Source organism: Notechis scutatus, chromosome 3 (genome assembly GCF_049901735.1).
Source record: "Notechis scutatus isolate UNSWTSFEM ecotype Mainland chromosome 3, rNotScu1.2, whole genome shotgun sequence".
NCBI classification, from domain to species: domain Eukaryota; kingdom Metazoa; phylum Chordata; class Lepidosauria; order Squamata; family Elapidae; genus Notechis; species Notechis scutatus.
The window spans coordinates 147,962,154-147,979,373 of record NC_142011.1 but is presented as its reverse complement, the minus strand read 5'-3'; the positions used below and the strand labels follow the sequence as shown (position 1 = coordinate 147,979,373).

At 38.7% G+C, this 17,220-nt stretch overlaps 1 protein-coding gene across 2 annotated transcripts in view; it reads left to right on the top strand.

The window, feature by feature from the left end:
* The window catches only part of KIAA0319 (KIAA0319 ortholog), a 30,461-nt gene extending 13,241 nt beyond the window's left edge, over positions 1 to 17,220 (top strand). Inside the window, exons 5-20 of one of the 2 annotated variants that reach the window (XM_087961403.1) lie at positions 1,087 to 1,184; positions 2,869 to 2,956; positions 3,932 to 4,024; positions 5,014 to 5,146; positions 6,605 to 6,833; positions 8,029 to 8,152; positions 8,649 to 8,781; positions 10,717 to 10,865; positions 11,550 to 11,701; positions 12,684 to 12,822; positions 13,266 to 13,425; positions 14,064 to 14,206; positions 14,344 to 14,466; positions 14,878 to 14,968; positions 15,944 to 16,035; positions 16,641 to 17,220. In XM_087961403.1, the coding sequence (XP_087817529.1) occupies positions 1,087 to 1,184; positions 2,869 to 2,956; positions 3,932 to 4,024; positions 5,014 to 5,146; positions 6,605 to 6,833; positions 8,029 to 8,152; positions 8,649 to 8,781; positions 10,717 to 10,865; positions 11,550 to 11,701; positions 12,684 to 12,822; positions 13,266 to 13,425; positions 14,064 to 14,206; positions 14,344 to 14,466; positions 14,878 to 14,968; positions 15,944 to 16,035; positions 16,641 to 16,819 (2,126 nt within the window). In that variant the 3' untranslated portion in view covers positions 16,820 to 17,220. The remainder of the gene's footprint in view (positions 1 to 1,086; positions 1,185 to 2,868; positions 2,957 to 3,931; positions 4,025 to 5,013; positions 5,147 to 6,604; positions 6,834 to 8,028; positions 8,153 to 8,648; positions 8,782 to 10,716; positions 10,866 to 11,549; positions 11,702 to 12,683; positions 12,823 to 13,265; positions 13,426 to 14,063; positions 14,207 to 14,343; positions 14,467 to 14,877; positions 14,969 to 15,943; positions 16,036 to 16,640) is intronic. The other variant, XM_087961404.1, reaches the window with a different exon arrangement.

The following is a 17,220-nucleotide window of genomic DNA, read 5'->3' as shown; positions in this document are numbered from 1 at the left end:
TGAAAATATATATGCCCACCTATAGTATAGGGTTAGCATCTCTTAAAAAATAAGAAATATAAAATTTATCTGTATTGCTCTCGTATTTGGAAATGATTGGGGCAATGAGAGCACATCTTAAGGCAGAGATCGCCAAGCCCATGGATCGGTACTGGGCCGCGGCATGCCAGCAACCACGCCGTTCAAACAATTTTTGTCAATTGCTTACAAGATAATAGGTATAAGTAAAAACATAGTTATGAATACATGGATACATATAAGAAAAATAAATAAATAAACAATAAAATAAATAAATAAATAAATCAATAAAACAATAGGACAGGGACAGTAGGCACGTTGGTGCGCTTATGCACGCCCCCTACAGATCTCTTAGGAAAGGAGTGAGGTCAATAGTAGACAGTCTAAGGTTAGATGTGATGCATGTGATGCAGGCAGCATGCAAAACCATACACCCTCCAGTCCACAGAAAAACTTTTTCTCCATGGAACCGGTCCCTGGTGCCCAAAGGTTGAGGAGTGGCACTGTCTTAAGGCATCATAGGAAGGGATGTGGGTGAGAGTTCCTTCTCTGGAACCACAAGGGCAAAGTCTCTCTCAGTAGAGCTGATGGAAGGGCATCAAATCAGCCTCTAGAAAAGGGCTTCTTCATAGTCCCTTGGCCTAAATATTCAGGAAAGAGACCAAATCTGCAAAAGTCATGTGCCTACATACAACACGCTGCAAGTGGGATGGAGATTTGGAGCATACAACTGCTGGGATGGATATCCCTAAAATTACTTAGCTCATAATTTATATTTTTTTTTCTCAAGGTGGTGTCTTTAGTTCCTAGAATTCCAAGACCACATAATCAGGAGATACCATATGGGGTCCTTAGAGCTCTCTGAGCTTGGTAGTTGTTTTGCAGTTGTTTCATTACTAAACTAGGTAACATCATCAGTGCTGAGAGACCAGGTCTGGCAAGAATGTCTTGCATGGTATAAGTTATAGGACAAGGGGAGAGTTACAGTTCCTCTACCAGATGAAAGTGATTGGAACTTGCAATAAAAGCAGGCATAATTATTTGTCCTACATTTTCTTTATTGTTTAGAATCAGAATATATATCCGAATGGAGCTTGATCAGTTACCCTGACAGCTACAATGGTGAAATGAAGGATAAGCACACACCAACTCTAAAACTTTCTCAAGTGAGTAGGCCCTTGCCCACTCAAACTTGTATAAAGTACTGGAAGTGTTTACTTTTTCTGATATGTGTAATCCTCCCTTAATGGTTTATACGGTTTTTCTTCTAAAAACAATCATATTTACCACTTGAAAAAGAGTCCCAGTTGATAAAGCAGCTATTCCAGTGGTGGGATTCAATTTTTTAACTACTGGTTCTGTGGGCGAGGCTTGGTGGGCGTGGCAGGGGAAGGATACTGTAAAATCTCTAGTCAGAGGTGGGATTTGCCGGTTCTCCAAACTACTCAAAATTTCCGCTACCAGAACTGGTCAGAACCTGCTGAATACCACCTCTAAGCTATTCATATGAGATTCCTGATTGATGGATGTGAACGCCAACACAACCAACCATGGCTTCCAATCATGGAACCCAGATGTATGAGATGTTCAACTAGTTGGAAATCAATTGTCTCACTTTAGAGAAAAAAATTAATGTGTGGTGATGAGCATTCATCTTGTTATTTTTCAGATTTTAAATGTTCAGAACATTCGCCAATAATATAAGAAGAGTCCTGCTGAATCAGGCCATTAAGTTCAGCATTCATTGCTACGGATCTACTAAAGTATAGTAATTGCTAAGTTGGGAAAAACCAAAAGTTTTCTTCATTAGCTTTATGTTTTTTTAATGGAAGTTTTATTAAGTTTTATTACAGCATAAAATACAATGAAAACAAAGATTAAAAGCGGAGGAGGAGAAGTGCAGGCTTAAAATAAAGAAAAGAAAAAGTATTGATTCTGATTCTTTTCAACACAATAAAGTACTAACACATTTATAACCTCAACTTTTTACATTACCTATAATAGTTATAAGCCAGCTCTCTAACTACACAATTATTAAATCTTCAAATTTAATTCTAAATTTCATTTTATTTTCTACTTCAAGCATAAAAACCAGAAGCAATTTCCCAATAGAAACAAGAACAAGTAAAAGTTACATCACTATCTTCAACATATCCATTTTCTCCCTGTTGTGGGAAATCATTCGTAGTTCTATTCACACTTACTAATCTTTGTAAATATTGTAAATATTTGTAAATATTAACAAAAACCCACTGCTGTTTGGAGGACCTAATGGGATGATTCTTGGACTCACCCTAACCCAGGAAAATCATATAAACTTAGGGAATTCAGTTCCCTGTTTATACATTGAAAATGCTTTGTTCCAGAAAGAGTTTCTCAGACTGGTCAATCAACCATATTTACTGGGGAACCAATTTCAGTTAGCTTTCTGTTTATGACTATGACAATTGTCTTACTATGACAGATAATTGTCTTAGCGGACTTTACATTGAGAAGGTGAGAATCTGTCATATCAAAAATACTTCTAGATGGTGTTGTAGATAAATTACATTTTTGTTCTAAATATGGCTTTGGCAGACTTTCTTAAACTGTTTTCTTCCTAATTTGCTGACTATTCTGAGTAATAGTCCTGGTCTACAGCAGTCTTCTCCATCAGTACTGATTGGGAATTGTGACAGCTTCCACACTTCTGGAAATAATTGGCAAGCAAGGTTGTGCTAGGCATATTCGTATTTTGAATTAGATATGAGTAGACTCACCCTTCTTGGAGTGATTTGAACTATGCCTTTAAGATGCCCTACATCTATTTAAAATTAATGCACCCATACCAACACACTGTTTCTCTACCAGCTGCCAGAAGGTACCTATGTCTTCAGAGTGACAGTTTCTGCTGAAAATGCATTTGGAGAAGGATTTGTAAATGTTTCTGTCCAGCCAGGTAAAACTGCTTTCCAGATCGTTCAATTAATTTCTACTTTGGTGGATCTGAATTAAATTCACTGTTGATATTTTATTATTCCTAAATGTTATCAAATAAGGAATAACAGTGAAAAGTTCCCATCCCATCCTGTCCCTTTCCTTGTTTCTTTTTAAGATAGAAGAAAGTTTTCTTGGGAATTCATTCTTGTAATTTGTTATTATAAAATGGAAGGCAATTCTCCGGTGATCGCCTAAAGAAATTTTGCCTGCTTTAAATGTTCTTCTTTTGCTCTATAGTACTTCCTAATTTTGAACCTACAGGAGGAAAAAAATCAAGTTGCCAGGCATACCATTTATTTCTAGCTGAATTTAAATATGGCTAGTTCTCAAATTACACCCACCATTAACCCCAACATTTCTATTGCTAAGCAAGACTGTAATTGAGTTTTGCCCAATTTTATGATCTTTCTTACTGCAGTTGTTAAGTTAGTAATGTGTTTAAGGGAATCTGGCTTCCCCATAAGTTTTGCTTGTCATAAATTCACAAAAGGTGATCACATGGGACTCTGCAACCGTCATAAGTACATGTCAGTTGCCAAGTGTCCAGTGGTGGGATTCAAATGGTTTTACTACCGGTTCTATGGGCGTGGTTTGGTGGACGTGATGTAGCTTGGTGGGCGTGGCTTGGCTTGGTGGGCATGGCTTGGTGGCTGTGGCAGGGGAAGGATACCTCATTACCAAATTCCCAACACAATACAATTTTCTTCATTTGGACACAAGATGTAGTGTGTTTTTTTCAAATAGTAATTTGTATTATTCTGGTTTTTTTAAAAACGTGATATTGGTCAAAATCTAAATTTATTTCTCGTGTTAAGAATTTAATGCTTTCAATGGTCAGGAGGTGGTTTCTGGTTGTTTAATAAGCATGGGTTTGAAGTGCATGCAGTGGATTTATTTAATTATACAAGGTATTCTGATTCTTATCTTTATCCAGCAATCCGAATAAATCAACCTCCTGTTGCTATTGTCTCTCCCAAAGTACAGGAGATTTCTTATCCTATTACTTCTGCCTTCATTAATGGAAATCGTAAGTACCAAGTTGCAATTGTTGTTTTGCATTATAATTTAGGGATGTGGAAATCAGTCCAAATCTGAGCCATTTTGGTATGGAGTATTCCATTACTTTCCATTATTAGCCAATTATAAACATTTTTCCACACTTAGATAGATAAATGGATTGATAGATAAAGAATGCAGTTTATCCTAATTCCCATACTGCATGTTACTTCTTCACAAAGATGCTCTTCTTCTAATACAGCTTTTTCCAATTTACTTTTAAAAGTAATGTTCTTAACCCTATCCTGTTTATATAAACAGTCTGTCATGAGATAGACGTTGGCACATTCTGTGAGCTGCCGGCATCTCACTGATGTAGAGAACCAATATAATTAATCATAGGGAGTTGGGGAAAACTGATAAATCATAGGACTACATGATTAAAAAGTTCCCTCTAGATGGCTTTGGGCCAGGCGCTATTTATCAGCTCAAACTACTTCACAAGGTTGCTGTTTTTAGGAAGAAAAGTTGGCAAGAAAGTGCTTTTTATTAACCTAGTACCATGATGGCAAACCTATGGCATGTGTGCCAGAGGTGGCCCACAGAACCCTCTCTGTGGGCATGCGAGCTGTCGCCCAGCTCAGCTCCGCTGTACATGTGCGCGCGCCTCCCGGCGGCCAGCTGGTCTCCGGGACTCTGCTGCACATGCACAGGGGGCAGGGTGTATGTGCGGGGGATTTGTGGGCATACACAGGGGGAGTACGCAAGTGTGGGGAACGCGTGCACATGTGCAGGGGATGCATGCGTATATGCGGGGTGGGGCACATGAGCAGGGGCATGAGCACATGTGCAGGGATGCACGCATTACATTATGGGGATGTGCATGCACATGCACACTTTGGGCACTTGGTTCCAAAAAGGTTAGCCGTCACTGACAAGAAATACCCTTAGTGTAATAATATGTACTCACAGAGATACTTGTTTATTGACCTATGGTTGTGATATTTTCTTCAACCACAGAAAGTGTAGATGATACTAAAATCGTGAGTTACCACTGGGAAGAAATTGAGGGTCCCTTGCGGGAAAAGAAGGCATCAGCCGACACACCTGTTTTATACCTCTCTAATCTTATTCCTGGCAATTACACTTTCCGGTGAGTTATTCTAATTATTGCTTTTGTTATGTATGAGGCATGGGCGTAGAAACGGAGACGAAACTGCTTCTTGTGAACTTCAGCTCTTTATTTAAAGCATGATAACAGAGACAAAAAACCCCCGGATAGCGGCCACCCTTTTATAGAGTGAACTGCTATCCGGATGACCAATGGATGTTGTTATAGGGTTTGAACCTCGTCCAATGGGACTCGGCCCACCAACAGCCAGTCAGATTGCTCGGAATTAACCAATCATAACTTGCCATTATAAGGGCCAATAGGAAGTGCAGGATTACGATCCTGCTATGCAAATGAATCTTTATTAATTACATTTCTTTAGTTCACAACAGCTTTCTTAACAAAATAACAGCCTCAGACAAGGAATCCCTTCTTCTGCATTTAGGGAAATTACTTGATTCTTTATATTTTAGAGTTAGATCCAGATTGGACTTTCCGTCTTGTATTCATGGAAAGAAAGAAAAATATTAAGTGGAAGATCATTAATGGTGAAATGTTTATGGTTTCTCGTTCTTCTCTCAGACTGTTCTAGAAGAAATTCTTCAGAATAAACAGATTGAGTAAGACAGGAGATCAACCCCTTTGCCTTCTTCAGTTCTTGCGTGGTTTGAATCTTGGGCTTCATAGCTTCAGAGACAGGTTGAGAGAACTAGCATTTGTCTTTTCTCAAATGTGTCTGAGATCTTACTATAAAGTAAACAGAAAAGCATAATTTCTTATTCTTATTGTGATTATGAACATAATATGATCTAATACATTGGAATCAAGATTATACAGTATATTGCTATTGTATCAATGTATATCTTGATTCAAATGTACCTTGTTTCTCCAACAATACAGCCTCCCCCAATAGGAAGTCCCAGCATGTTTTATAGGCATGAAATGAAATTAAGCCCCTCCCCCCAAATTAAGGCCTATATTAAAACATGCGAAATGGGGGGGAATGGTGGTGGTGGGGGCTTGCCATTAGGAGGTACTTTTGTTGCACACCCGGATATGGTGCTGCCTGCATTGACCCCGATATGAAGTGCCCCACCAACGCCGAGGTCAACATCCAAACCCGCCCGCCTGAAGATGCAAGGGGGGGGGGAATTAAGTCACCCCCGAAAAGACGGCCTAGCCATTTTTTCAGGGCTCAAAAAAAAAAAAAAAAAAGACCCGGCCTTATTATATGAGAAACACGGTATTAGATGAGGAGGAGATGGAGGGCCAGCTGAAATTGGTCAAAGGGCCAGCTCATGTCCAGTAATGCACAGCTGTCAAAACTATGAGTGTGTGTTCAGATTCAGTATCATGAATTTGATCACGATTTTTGTTCCCGGTTAAATATGCATGGAATTATAGCTTACGTACATAGCTAGGAGATATGAATAGGAGAAGGGCACATTTTTGGGTATATGAATTCTCCATGTATTATTTTTGTTGTTTTTTGTTGTTCAGGCTAATTGTCACCGATTCTGATGGAGCAGTTAACTCCACCATAGCTTCCTTGAGAGTCAACAAACTACTGGATTCTCCTCCTGTTGCCAGTGCTGGACCAGATCAGGAAATTAGTCTGCCCCAAAATTCAGTCACATTAAATGGAAACCAGAGTAAAGACGATCATGAAATTGTCAGCTATGAATGGTCCCTGAGTCCCAAAAGTAAAAGCACAATGGTAGCCTTGCAGGTAACTGAAAGACATCTTGTTTTATGCCAAAGCATTTGTGTTATATCTGAAACTAGTTTTGAAAAGGAATTTGTGGTACTTCTGAAAAGAGGACACAAAACACTGAAATTACTTGAGATGCTTGCTCTGTGCCTGGTGCTGTGTTGACTATCTAAATACATTTTAACTTTTAAGTTTAGTAGAGAAGATTCCTTCTGATTTTTAGAACTTGACTTGAAGCATTTGGAAAATAACTTGCAGGCCGCTTGCTACGGTTGGAAAATAAGGAAATAGATACGACCAGGAAAAAAAATGTACAATAAGAGCATATTTGAAGGGCTCCATCTTGTTATGTGAGCATGTGAATTAAAAATAGAGCATCGCCTGAAAGCATAGAACAATTAGTCTTCTGAAGATGAGCAAATTTGGGTTTGAATTGAATTGAATTCTTTATTGTCATTGTACATACATACACAGTATACATACAATGAAATTCACATAACACATAACATAATATAATAATGTTTGGATAAGAGCTTCCCTAGAAAACCCACACATATTGCCTTGAGATCCACAACAGAAGAAACATAGAATATTCTATATTCTATAGAATAAATATAAAATATAGATGAACAAACTCTATAAAAGAAATAAGGATATAATTAAACTTGCCTGTAGTTCCAGTTCCTTTGGGTAGGGCTGCATATACATGCTTTGGGTATTCATTCAACCACAAAAGGTTAAATTGCATTAACATGGCAGTGAATTTTACAATTCAATGGAACTTCTGCTACAGTAAGACTAATGGACGTGCCTTATCTAAAAGTTGCCAGTCAAGTATTAAGCCGGAAATTGCACAAAGCACTCTAAAATTTATTTGCCTATTATATGTAGAAACATGTTGTGCTTTTAGTTTTGATGCCCATTTTAATTTATTTGAAAGGTAACTGTGTTTGGTTTCATGCATACTAAAGCCATAATTTGCTGCATTCACACAATCTTCCAAATCATAACTCCTAGATTACAAAACCCGATGACTATATCCTTAACAGTATTAAATAAGCCACATGTTGGTTAATGCAATGTGTACACTCTGTATATTAGTACTTACAAGGAGATCAACAACAAATTGTGCTCTTCACATGGAAGAGCACGCACCATTATATTGCACTTGTTTTCAACACCTCTGATTTATGTTCTCTGTGTGATTTTCTAGGGTGTAAGGAGTCCGTATCTTCAACTGTCTGCAATGCAAGAAGGAGAATATATGTTCCAGCTGACAGTAATGGATTCTGCAGATCAGAAGTCAACAGCTGAAGTCACAGTAACAGTCTGGCCTGGTAGGGCATCATATAGGCCTGACATAATAGAACATCTGGGCTCATGAACAGATGCATCTGACTTGGATGTTAAAAATAGGAGAGAACAATGGCCTGCTTTGCAGTGTCCATCGTAGGTACCTGTAGTGAATAGAAATTGCACCGTGGGCATTGAATGAATATAGCAGGTCTCCTATATGGGAGCCTTGTGAAAAAAATATGGCTTGTAAGAATGAAGTGGCGCACAAAACTCTTGACTTTGGAATTTTTGTAGAAAAAGTAAAAGAATTTTGTAGAAGAAGACAATAAGGCAAGAAAATAAAAGAATCTATCCATTTTCCCTAACCCTAATCCCAATCCTAACCCCAAACTTTAAGCCTAATCCCAGCTCTAACCCTTTCTGGTCTCTTTACTGATCTTAAGGTTCATGTAACTCCTTAAAGAGGTGGAAATAGATCTCACTGATACGTATATAGAAAAAAAACATTGGATTGGATTGTTTTTGACTTTCTTACAGGACAAAACAAGCCTCCATCAGCCATGACTGGCCCCGATAAAGTGTTGACCTTTCCTATCCGGAGCACAAATCTCGATGGGAGCATGAGCACTGATGACATAGGGATTGTTTACTATCACTGGGAGAATATCAGGTATTTTGTATGGAGGGAAGATGCACACCAAGGCATAGTTGACATTAGGATTGAATAATGCTAAGGACTGGAAAAGTTTAAGGAAGACAAACTGATATTTCATGTGGGGTGGGGGTGACACAAATAGTGGGGGAAGGTTTCAAAAAAGCTCAGGATGAGAACTTTGCCTGTGTAGTTGTAACCACCACTTTATCGTTACCTTTTTTGACACATAATATTATAGATGCCTATATTTAAATTCTGCTGATTGTATGATTTGAATAGGAAATCTTAGTCGTTCTTAATCACCTCTTTCTAGCTTAAAATATTATCCATGCTGTTTCCTACAGAATTGTGACCTCTTGGAAAAAATAACGTTTCCAGAGCAGTTCATGGTGAAGTAGGTGCCAAACATGCTACACTTTATATTAATACTTGTCCATTAACTTTGTTATGTTGACAAAGTCAGGGAAGGGGGTCATGAGCCTCGAGCCACACTGCCAAAACTAAAAAAGATTTATTTGAAGTTAACATTCTACATCCGGCAGTAACCTGGGCATAGCCAACTCTGAGATTATATAATTCACTGTCACCCTTGATCCTGCTTTTTCCTCCACCCTTCTGGGTGTATTATCCAATGAAAAACGTCCATAGCCAAGAGTCATCAAGCATGCTCTCCAATTAGATTTTTTTCATGGCATAAGCTTCAGTCATCTAATCAGTCTTTGAAGAAAATATGAATGGAATGTACTTTTGATTCCACACTGTTGCCTGCTCTTTGAAACTCCCCCTCCTTCTTTCTGTTGTTAACTATAAAACGTGTATACAAAATGTTTTATGAGTTGACAAAGGGGAGATGTACCGGTAGTTCCCGACTTGCAACTACTTGTGTAGTGACTTATGACCGTTTCTCACACAAGCATTGCAGCAGCATCCCATTGATTATATGATTAAAATTTGGATGCTTCCCAACTGACATGCATTTATGATAATTGCAGCGTCCCAGGCTCATCTGATCACCTTTTGCTACTTTCTGACAAGCAAAGTCAATGGGGAAACCAGATTCAACCAGTAACAACCTTGCTACTAACTTATCACATGCAGTGATCCACTTAACAACTATGGCAAGAAAGGTCGTAAAATGGGGCAAAAGTCACTTAACAACTGTCTTGCTTAGCAACAAACATTTTGGGTTCGGTTGTGGTTGTAAGTCAAGGATCACCTATAATGAGAACTAGTTGGGTGTAGTGATTAAGGTGCTGGCCTGGAAACCAGGAGATTGTGAGTTCTAGTCCTGGCTTGGGCAAGAAAGCCACCTGGGTGATCTTGGTCCAATCATTCTCTCTCAGTCCAACTTACTTCACAAGGTTATTCTTAAGGGGAAAATAGAAATAGGAAGGCATATTTCTGTATGCATACTTACCACCTTGAGTTACTTATAAAGTAATATGGGCAGGATAAAAAAGATCTAAAAAAATTGAGCAGTGGTTGTTTTCATAATTCAGTTGGGATGAATCTGCTTAAAACCAAGGATTAAAATACTTGATGCTTCAGTCCTCTCCTGGGATGCCCCAATAGCTTGCAATATTTTTTAATAGTTGTTCATTTGCTAAGTCACGTCCGAATTTCATGACTTCATGGACCATAGCATGCCAGGACAGTTCTCCATTATTTCCCAGAGTTTACCCCAAATCAGGTTCATTGTGTCAATGACACTCTCTAACAATCTCATCCTGTGTCATCCTCTTCTCCTTTTGCCTTCAATCTTTCCCAACATCAAGGGCCTTTTCCAATGAGTCCTCTCTTCTCATTAGGTGGCCACCGTATTTGAGCTTCAGCTTCCGTATTTGTCCTTCCAAAGATCAGTCAGGGTTGATTTCCTGGCTTGTAAATAATGCTTCTACATTTTGAGCTAAAAGTGGATCCAGCATTATGGGTTGCTTTGTTTTGCCACAGTGGGCCAAGTTCTTTGCATATGGAGAATGCCGATAGCGCCGTGGCAACGGTCTCAGATCTACAGATTGGAACCTATCATTTCAGACTGACAGTAGAAGATGATCAAGGCCTAAGCAGCACTGCCATACTTTCTGTGATTGTTCAGCAGGGTAAGGTTTTCTCTTTCATGTTTTTGAAGAAATTTATTGAATAAATGCAGAGGTGGGCTGCTGGGGGCTTGCAGGAATTCGGGAGAGCCCCTAGCTAAGATTCTGTGCAGTTTGGCGAACCCACAAATCCCACTCCTGGCTGGCCCCACCCACCCCTCCCCTCCCAGGAGCCCCTACGTGGCCCGTTTTGGATGCAGGTAAGTGCAGGGCGCGCGCAGAGGCTCGGGGAGGGTGAAAAATGGGCCTCCCGGAAGTTCAGGAAGCCCGGAAATGGGCCTGTTTTTGCACTCCTGGAGGCTCAAAGAGGGCAAAAATGGTGGCTGGAGGCCGAGTAGGCCACACCCACCATGGCGAAGCCCACCCAGCCACCAGGCAGAGAACCCATTGCTAAAAATTTTAAAGCCCACCCCTGAATAAATGGCCTGTGTTTCTTTTCCTCTCCTGTGTTTTACATATTTGGGGCTTCCATTTTAATCTTCCCGGTCCTGATCCAAAGTCTAACCAGGAAGAGGCAATTTGGGGTTTCCTAAATGTTTGGGGCTGTTTTGATTCATCATTACAACATTTAAATTTGAAAATCTTGCATTCTGAGAACCGTCTTACTACAAGGTTTACATTTGGGCTACGTCTGTATTATAACCCTCTTTTCTTGTTTAAACAAATCTCCCCCTTTGTTGTATTTAGGTAGCAACTCTGCACCAAAGGCCCTTGCGGGAGGCAAACATATCCTTGTTCTCCCCAATAACTCTATTGCTTTGGATGGATCTCATTCTGTTGATGACCAAAGAATTGTGTCTTATCTTTGGATCCGGGATGGCCAGAGTCCAGCAGCTGGAGTAAGTATTTAAACTGTCTGGTTGGGACAAATGGAACATTTTTTCTGAGTTTATTTTTTTTATATCAGGCTATCTGTTTACTGCTTATAGCGGCTAACATGATCCATCAAATTGAGAGTTTAACTAGATTCGGATGGAACAGCTCCAGGCAAACCAGCTGGAGACACTCCTGTTTTGAAAACAGGAACAAAGAAAGGATTCATGGCTTTGAGAGAACATACTTCATGGTGTACCTGTTAGCCAGTACAGATAGTCTTTGATTTATGACCACAATTGAGCCCAAAATTTCTGCTGCTAAGTAAGATAGTTGTTAAGTGAGTTTTGCCCCATTTTATGATCTATATCTTGCCACAGTTTTTATATGAATCACTGCCATTGTACGTGACCTCAGGACACTACAACTGCCATAAATATGAGTCAGTTGCCAAGTGTCTGAATTTAGATCACGTTACCGTGGGGGAAGCTGCAATGGTCGTAAGTCTGAAAAACGGTCCCAAGTTACTATTTCAGTGTCATTGTAACTTCAAACGGTCACTAAATGAACTGTTGTAAGTTGAGGACTTACATGTTATGTCCTACCTAGACCACGGATGTCAAACTCGATTGCGTCATATGACATCACGTGGTGTATTGTGACTTTTATTGCCTTTGTGGAACAGGGTGGGCATGGCCTGCGTGTGACGCATCGGGCCTACAGGCCGCCAATTCGACACCCCTATCCTAGACCAATTTTATGGCATTCAGGTTGTGTGTCACTGCGAGTTGCAAACAGAGAGATACTTGTGGGACTTTCTGCCTCACATGCCCTAGTAACTCCGTTAACTGTGGGCATAGTGAATCTTGGTTGGAGTGAGCCTGAATGTAGGTGAAGGCAACTACTGTTTGAGAGATGGTTCTGGTAACAGAGACATCAAATAATTGGCTTCAGAGAAGAATACATTTGGATGTGGTCTTCTGAATGCCAATTTCTTTGCTTTTGCAGGATGTGATTCTTGGCTCCAACCGTGAGGCTGTCTTACAGCTAACCAATCTTGTAGAGGGGAGCTACATGTTTCACTTGAAAGTCACTGATGTCAAAGGAAATTCAGACATCGACACAGCTGTTGTGGAAGTATGGCCCGGTAAGCTGTTTTCTAAGACACTTATATAGCCTAAGCTATTTCCTTGCATTGTTCCCAAATCCCTTTCCTTTGGCAAAATGGTTGAAGACGTTCTCAATTGATGCAGAGGTTTTAGGGTAGCTTTCCAAACTTTCCATTGCAGTTCATAGCACATGCTTAAAAGCATATCAGAAGTATCATTCAATCAGATGCTTTGAACTTTTGCTAACTTATGGGCATTTCCATGTGGTATGCAACAATATAGAAGTGCTTGCCGTCTTCTAAGATGTTTTTTTTTTTTTTTTAAATTTCTTAGCTTGAAATCTTGGAATTTCCTAGCATTTCCTCATTTAAGTACCCAACTAAGCTTAGCTAAGTGTTACCTCCAAATATGACTGCCATGTAGTTAGGCACTATATGACAGGCTCTCAGGAAAGGCATTATTATTATTTTTTCATTTACAGATCCAAAGAAAAATGGGCTTGTGGAATTGATCTTGCAAATTGAAGTTGGTCAACTGACTGAACAACAGAAAGATACCCTCATCCAACAGCTAGCAGCACTCCTGGATGTCTTACATACAGACATTAATATCCAGAAGATACATGCTTATTCTGATATCAGGTACAAGGAGATGGGGGAAAATAAGGGTTTTTACACAAAACACATACACACACAGAGTAATTACTGTTATTATGTACACATCTACTTAGATGTTAGTCCCATTGAACTTATTCAGAGTAGGTGAGTAAGATTGGGCATTAAACCTTAATAAAACAACCTCATATATGCATATGCATTTATGAATAAAATCCGATGGTTCTGAAACTTTATGCTTTGTAATGTCTAGCTTCCATATTTTATTTTATGGGACAGAAAGTTAGCAGCTTTACTGGCAGCCAATATAGAAGATGACTAGGTTGAGCCTGAGGGAGGAATCAAATATGTCATCAGTCCTGAGTCCCTTTGCGCTCACAAAAGATCTGAGTCCAGCCCATCTTTAAATCCTTATCTACTGCCAATTTCCTTTGGCCATTAATAGTTGATTCTTGTAGACAATTTAAGCTTGCAATAAATCTTTATACCCATTTGAACTGCCTAGATCTCCCAATTTCCCTGGCATTTGACAGCCAACTGTATATTTACAGGGTTATTCTAGGAAGAAAGAACAATCATTAGGGTAGGTGGCGTTAATCCCAAATAAAGATTTATGATTGCGATAATAAATCTATCGATAGCTAATCTATGCCTCTTCCCTTCAGTACTGCTGTTGTGTTCTATGTTCAGAATGGGCATCCTTACAAAATCATAAAGGCTTCAGATGTGGCCCAAGTGCTGCGTTTGCAACTCTTGAAGAAAAAGCCAGATTTTCTACTTTTTAAAGTGCTTCGTGTTGACACAGCTGGTAGGTATTTGAATGCCCTCTTCCATGGCAGGAAATACATGTATATGTATATAAAGGGGTAGATTTTCACTCTTAAAATTAGCTAATTTAGTTAATTTTAAGTACGTAAATAATTTCAGTTGTCTTGTGATTTCCAGCTTGCCTCTTAAAGTGTTCTGGACATGGAAGCTGTGACCCCATCACAAAGCATTGTATTTGCTATCAAATGTGGATGGAAAATTTGATACAGCGATACCTAGGCAATGGGGAGAGCAATTGTGGTGAGTTGGGAAGAACTCAGTGATGTTTCCCAGGAATAACCTATGTCTGTTAAGGTGTTATTTTAATATTGATAGTGCACTGCAGAAGGAAATAGATGTCTTGTGGTAATAAAGTCTATTAAATCAAGAATTTCTCAAGGGTGGTATGAGGATTCCTGCCCTTGAACTAAATGACCTCAATCTTCCCAACCCTATTTTTCATATTTACATTCCAACATTAGATGCAAGTCAGTCATGGGGTTTGCATCACAGTGACATAATCTGGAGTTATTTTTGGAGGATGGGCAGCTATAATTTATTTTGTTTTAATAAATGAAATGTTTTTTCTACGTGCTCTGCCTTGCCTCTCCTTGTAGATACCCAAATGGGTCCTTGGATTCTAACTTCAAATGTTCCAATTTTGTCTTCTAGAATGGAGTATACTCTACGTATCAGCATCTGCTTTCATTGGAATTGCATTGGTGGTTGGGTTAATTTGGCTTTGCATCTGCTGTTGCAAAAGGTAATATTCCCCTATTCAGTTTAAACCAAGGATGAGGAAAGTCAAAGCATTTTTAAAAAATAAATAAATGTTGCTAGCAGCTGGCAATGTGATAAAATTATGTTATGCAAATGGTGGCCCTGATTTTCTTAGTTTCTTTCTTGCTTTCTTTTTTGTAATAGCTCATGTAGCATTAAATCGATCCAAAGGCTTATATGGCAATTTGAGATTGCTGTGAAATTAACAATGTTTGATAATTTGCTACTAGTTGTAGTAATGGAACTAGGGCAAGCTTTGGGGCCACCACCACCCCCCAATAGAAAAAATTGCAAGTTTGGGCTGTAGGCTGCCCATCTTTGGTTTCAGATGCTCACTAACACACATTAGACAAGACATATTTAGTTAAAAAGATGTTTCAAAAGGATAGGACTATCCGCTCTTTAATCATTCTATGAATTTGGAAAGTTACTGAAGTTGTTGCAAGTGAGGCATCCTGGCCAGCTAATTTCAACACATCTTAAAGAATCTGATGAGAGAAGATAATTTAAATGTTATCTCTCCCCTATCTTTATTTGTCATTACTCATAATACGGTAGACTAAACAAAATCTGCAATAAGCTATTTAGCTGGATCACATATCACATCAAGCTATGGTATGATTTGCCCTGGCTTTTAAATGCTAAACCCCCATTATCAACCATGTCTTATAAAACACATTGGTTGCTTCCACAAAGAGCCACAGCCAATTCAACTAGTTTTATGTCTGTGAACAGGGTGAACCCAATCCTTTTGGGCTATGACCATCATACTCTAGACACCCCTATAGACTTGGTTATTTGTAAATGAACAGGATTATGCTGGTGTGGTCATATGTGTAGGGCAGCTACATTTGCCAAAGGACATGAATAGCAGTTTATGAATGAGGCTCATGAACAAAGATTTGCATTATTAGGAAGTTGGTTTCCCAAAACCTAATCAATTCTCTTTAATTCCTAGCCAAAAGAGGACCAAAATAAGAAAAAAAATGAAATATACAATTTTGGACAACATAGATGATCAGGAAAGAATGGAGCTCAGGCCCAAATATGGTATGATGTTTCTTTCTTTCTTGTTATTTTCATTCTATAAAATAAAGAAGGATTATGATTTTACCATTGAGGGGGGAATTGCATTTGATGGAACAAGTTGGTAATAAAAATTCAGGCCATAAAAATTCAGTAATATTAGAAAACCATAAAGATCTTCTGCATTTTTCACAGATAATCACTGTGAAAAACCCCCACTGATTTTATACATTTATTTCAATCACTTTGAATCTGTCTCCACTAAAGTTTAATAACTTTATTAAAATTAAATTTGTTTTAATTTAACTGTTTAATTTGTTTTAATTTAACTGTTCCTATTGGGTGATCCTTTTGACTGTAGTTAATTAATTATTGCCATTAATTTATATATCATTTTGGACTGAAATCATTATTTCTATGGCGACAGTGGCTTGATTTACAGATTGCATTCAGTCATAATGCAGTGGTTTTATTTTTGAATCTGTCTATGAATTCAGCCAAACAATTGATTAAAACAAAACCTGACTTAGAGACTAGTTGAACAGCATATGGTTAGAAAGATGTCCTAACAGGACTGCAATGCAACTGTAATCCTAATCCTCACACAAGAAATCTTTCTTTCCACACAGGTATAAAACACAGAAGCACTGAACACAATTCCAGTTTGATGGTTTCAGAATCTGAGTTTGAGAGTGACCAGGACACCATATTTAGCAGAGAGAAGGTTGAAAGAGAAAACTCCAGAAACCTCATGAATAGTGACATGAAAAATGGGGTCTCCTTCAGCTACAGCTCAAAGGATAGATAAATCGATGCACTGCTTTGTTAGGAAAATGGTACTTTAGTGCACTAAAGACTGGACAGGTCTCTATTTTCCTAAAGTCTGAAATGGGAAGACAGACTCATACATTTCCAGCATGGAAAAGGAGGGAGGAAGACCATGGATATTTTGCTCTGTTCTTCAAGCAGTAGCTTTTAATTTGCCAGAGTTTTTCAAGCCTGTTTACTAGAGATGGCATTTACATATGTCTCATAGACATCTAAAAGTTTACAATTAAAATCTTAGCCAAGGCTCTTACATTACAAGATCATAGAGGAAAACTTCCTTGTATTAGTCCCCTTAGAACAGAGTGACTTTGTCTGTATAGGAAGCCAATTCTATCAATATGGGAATTTATCAGAGTTATTAAAACTGACATGTAGTCAAAA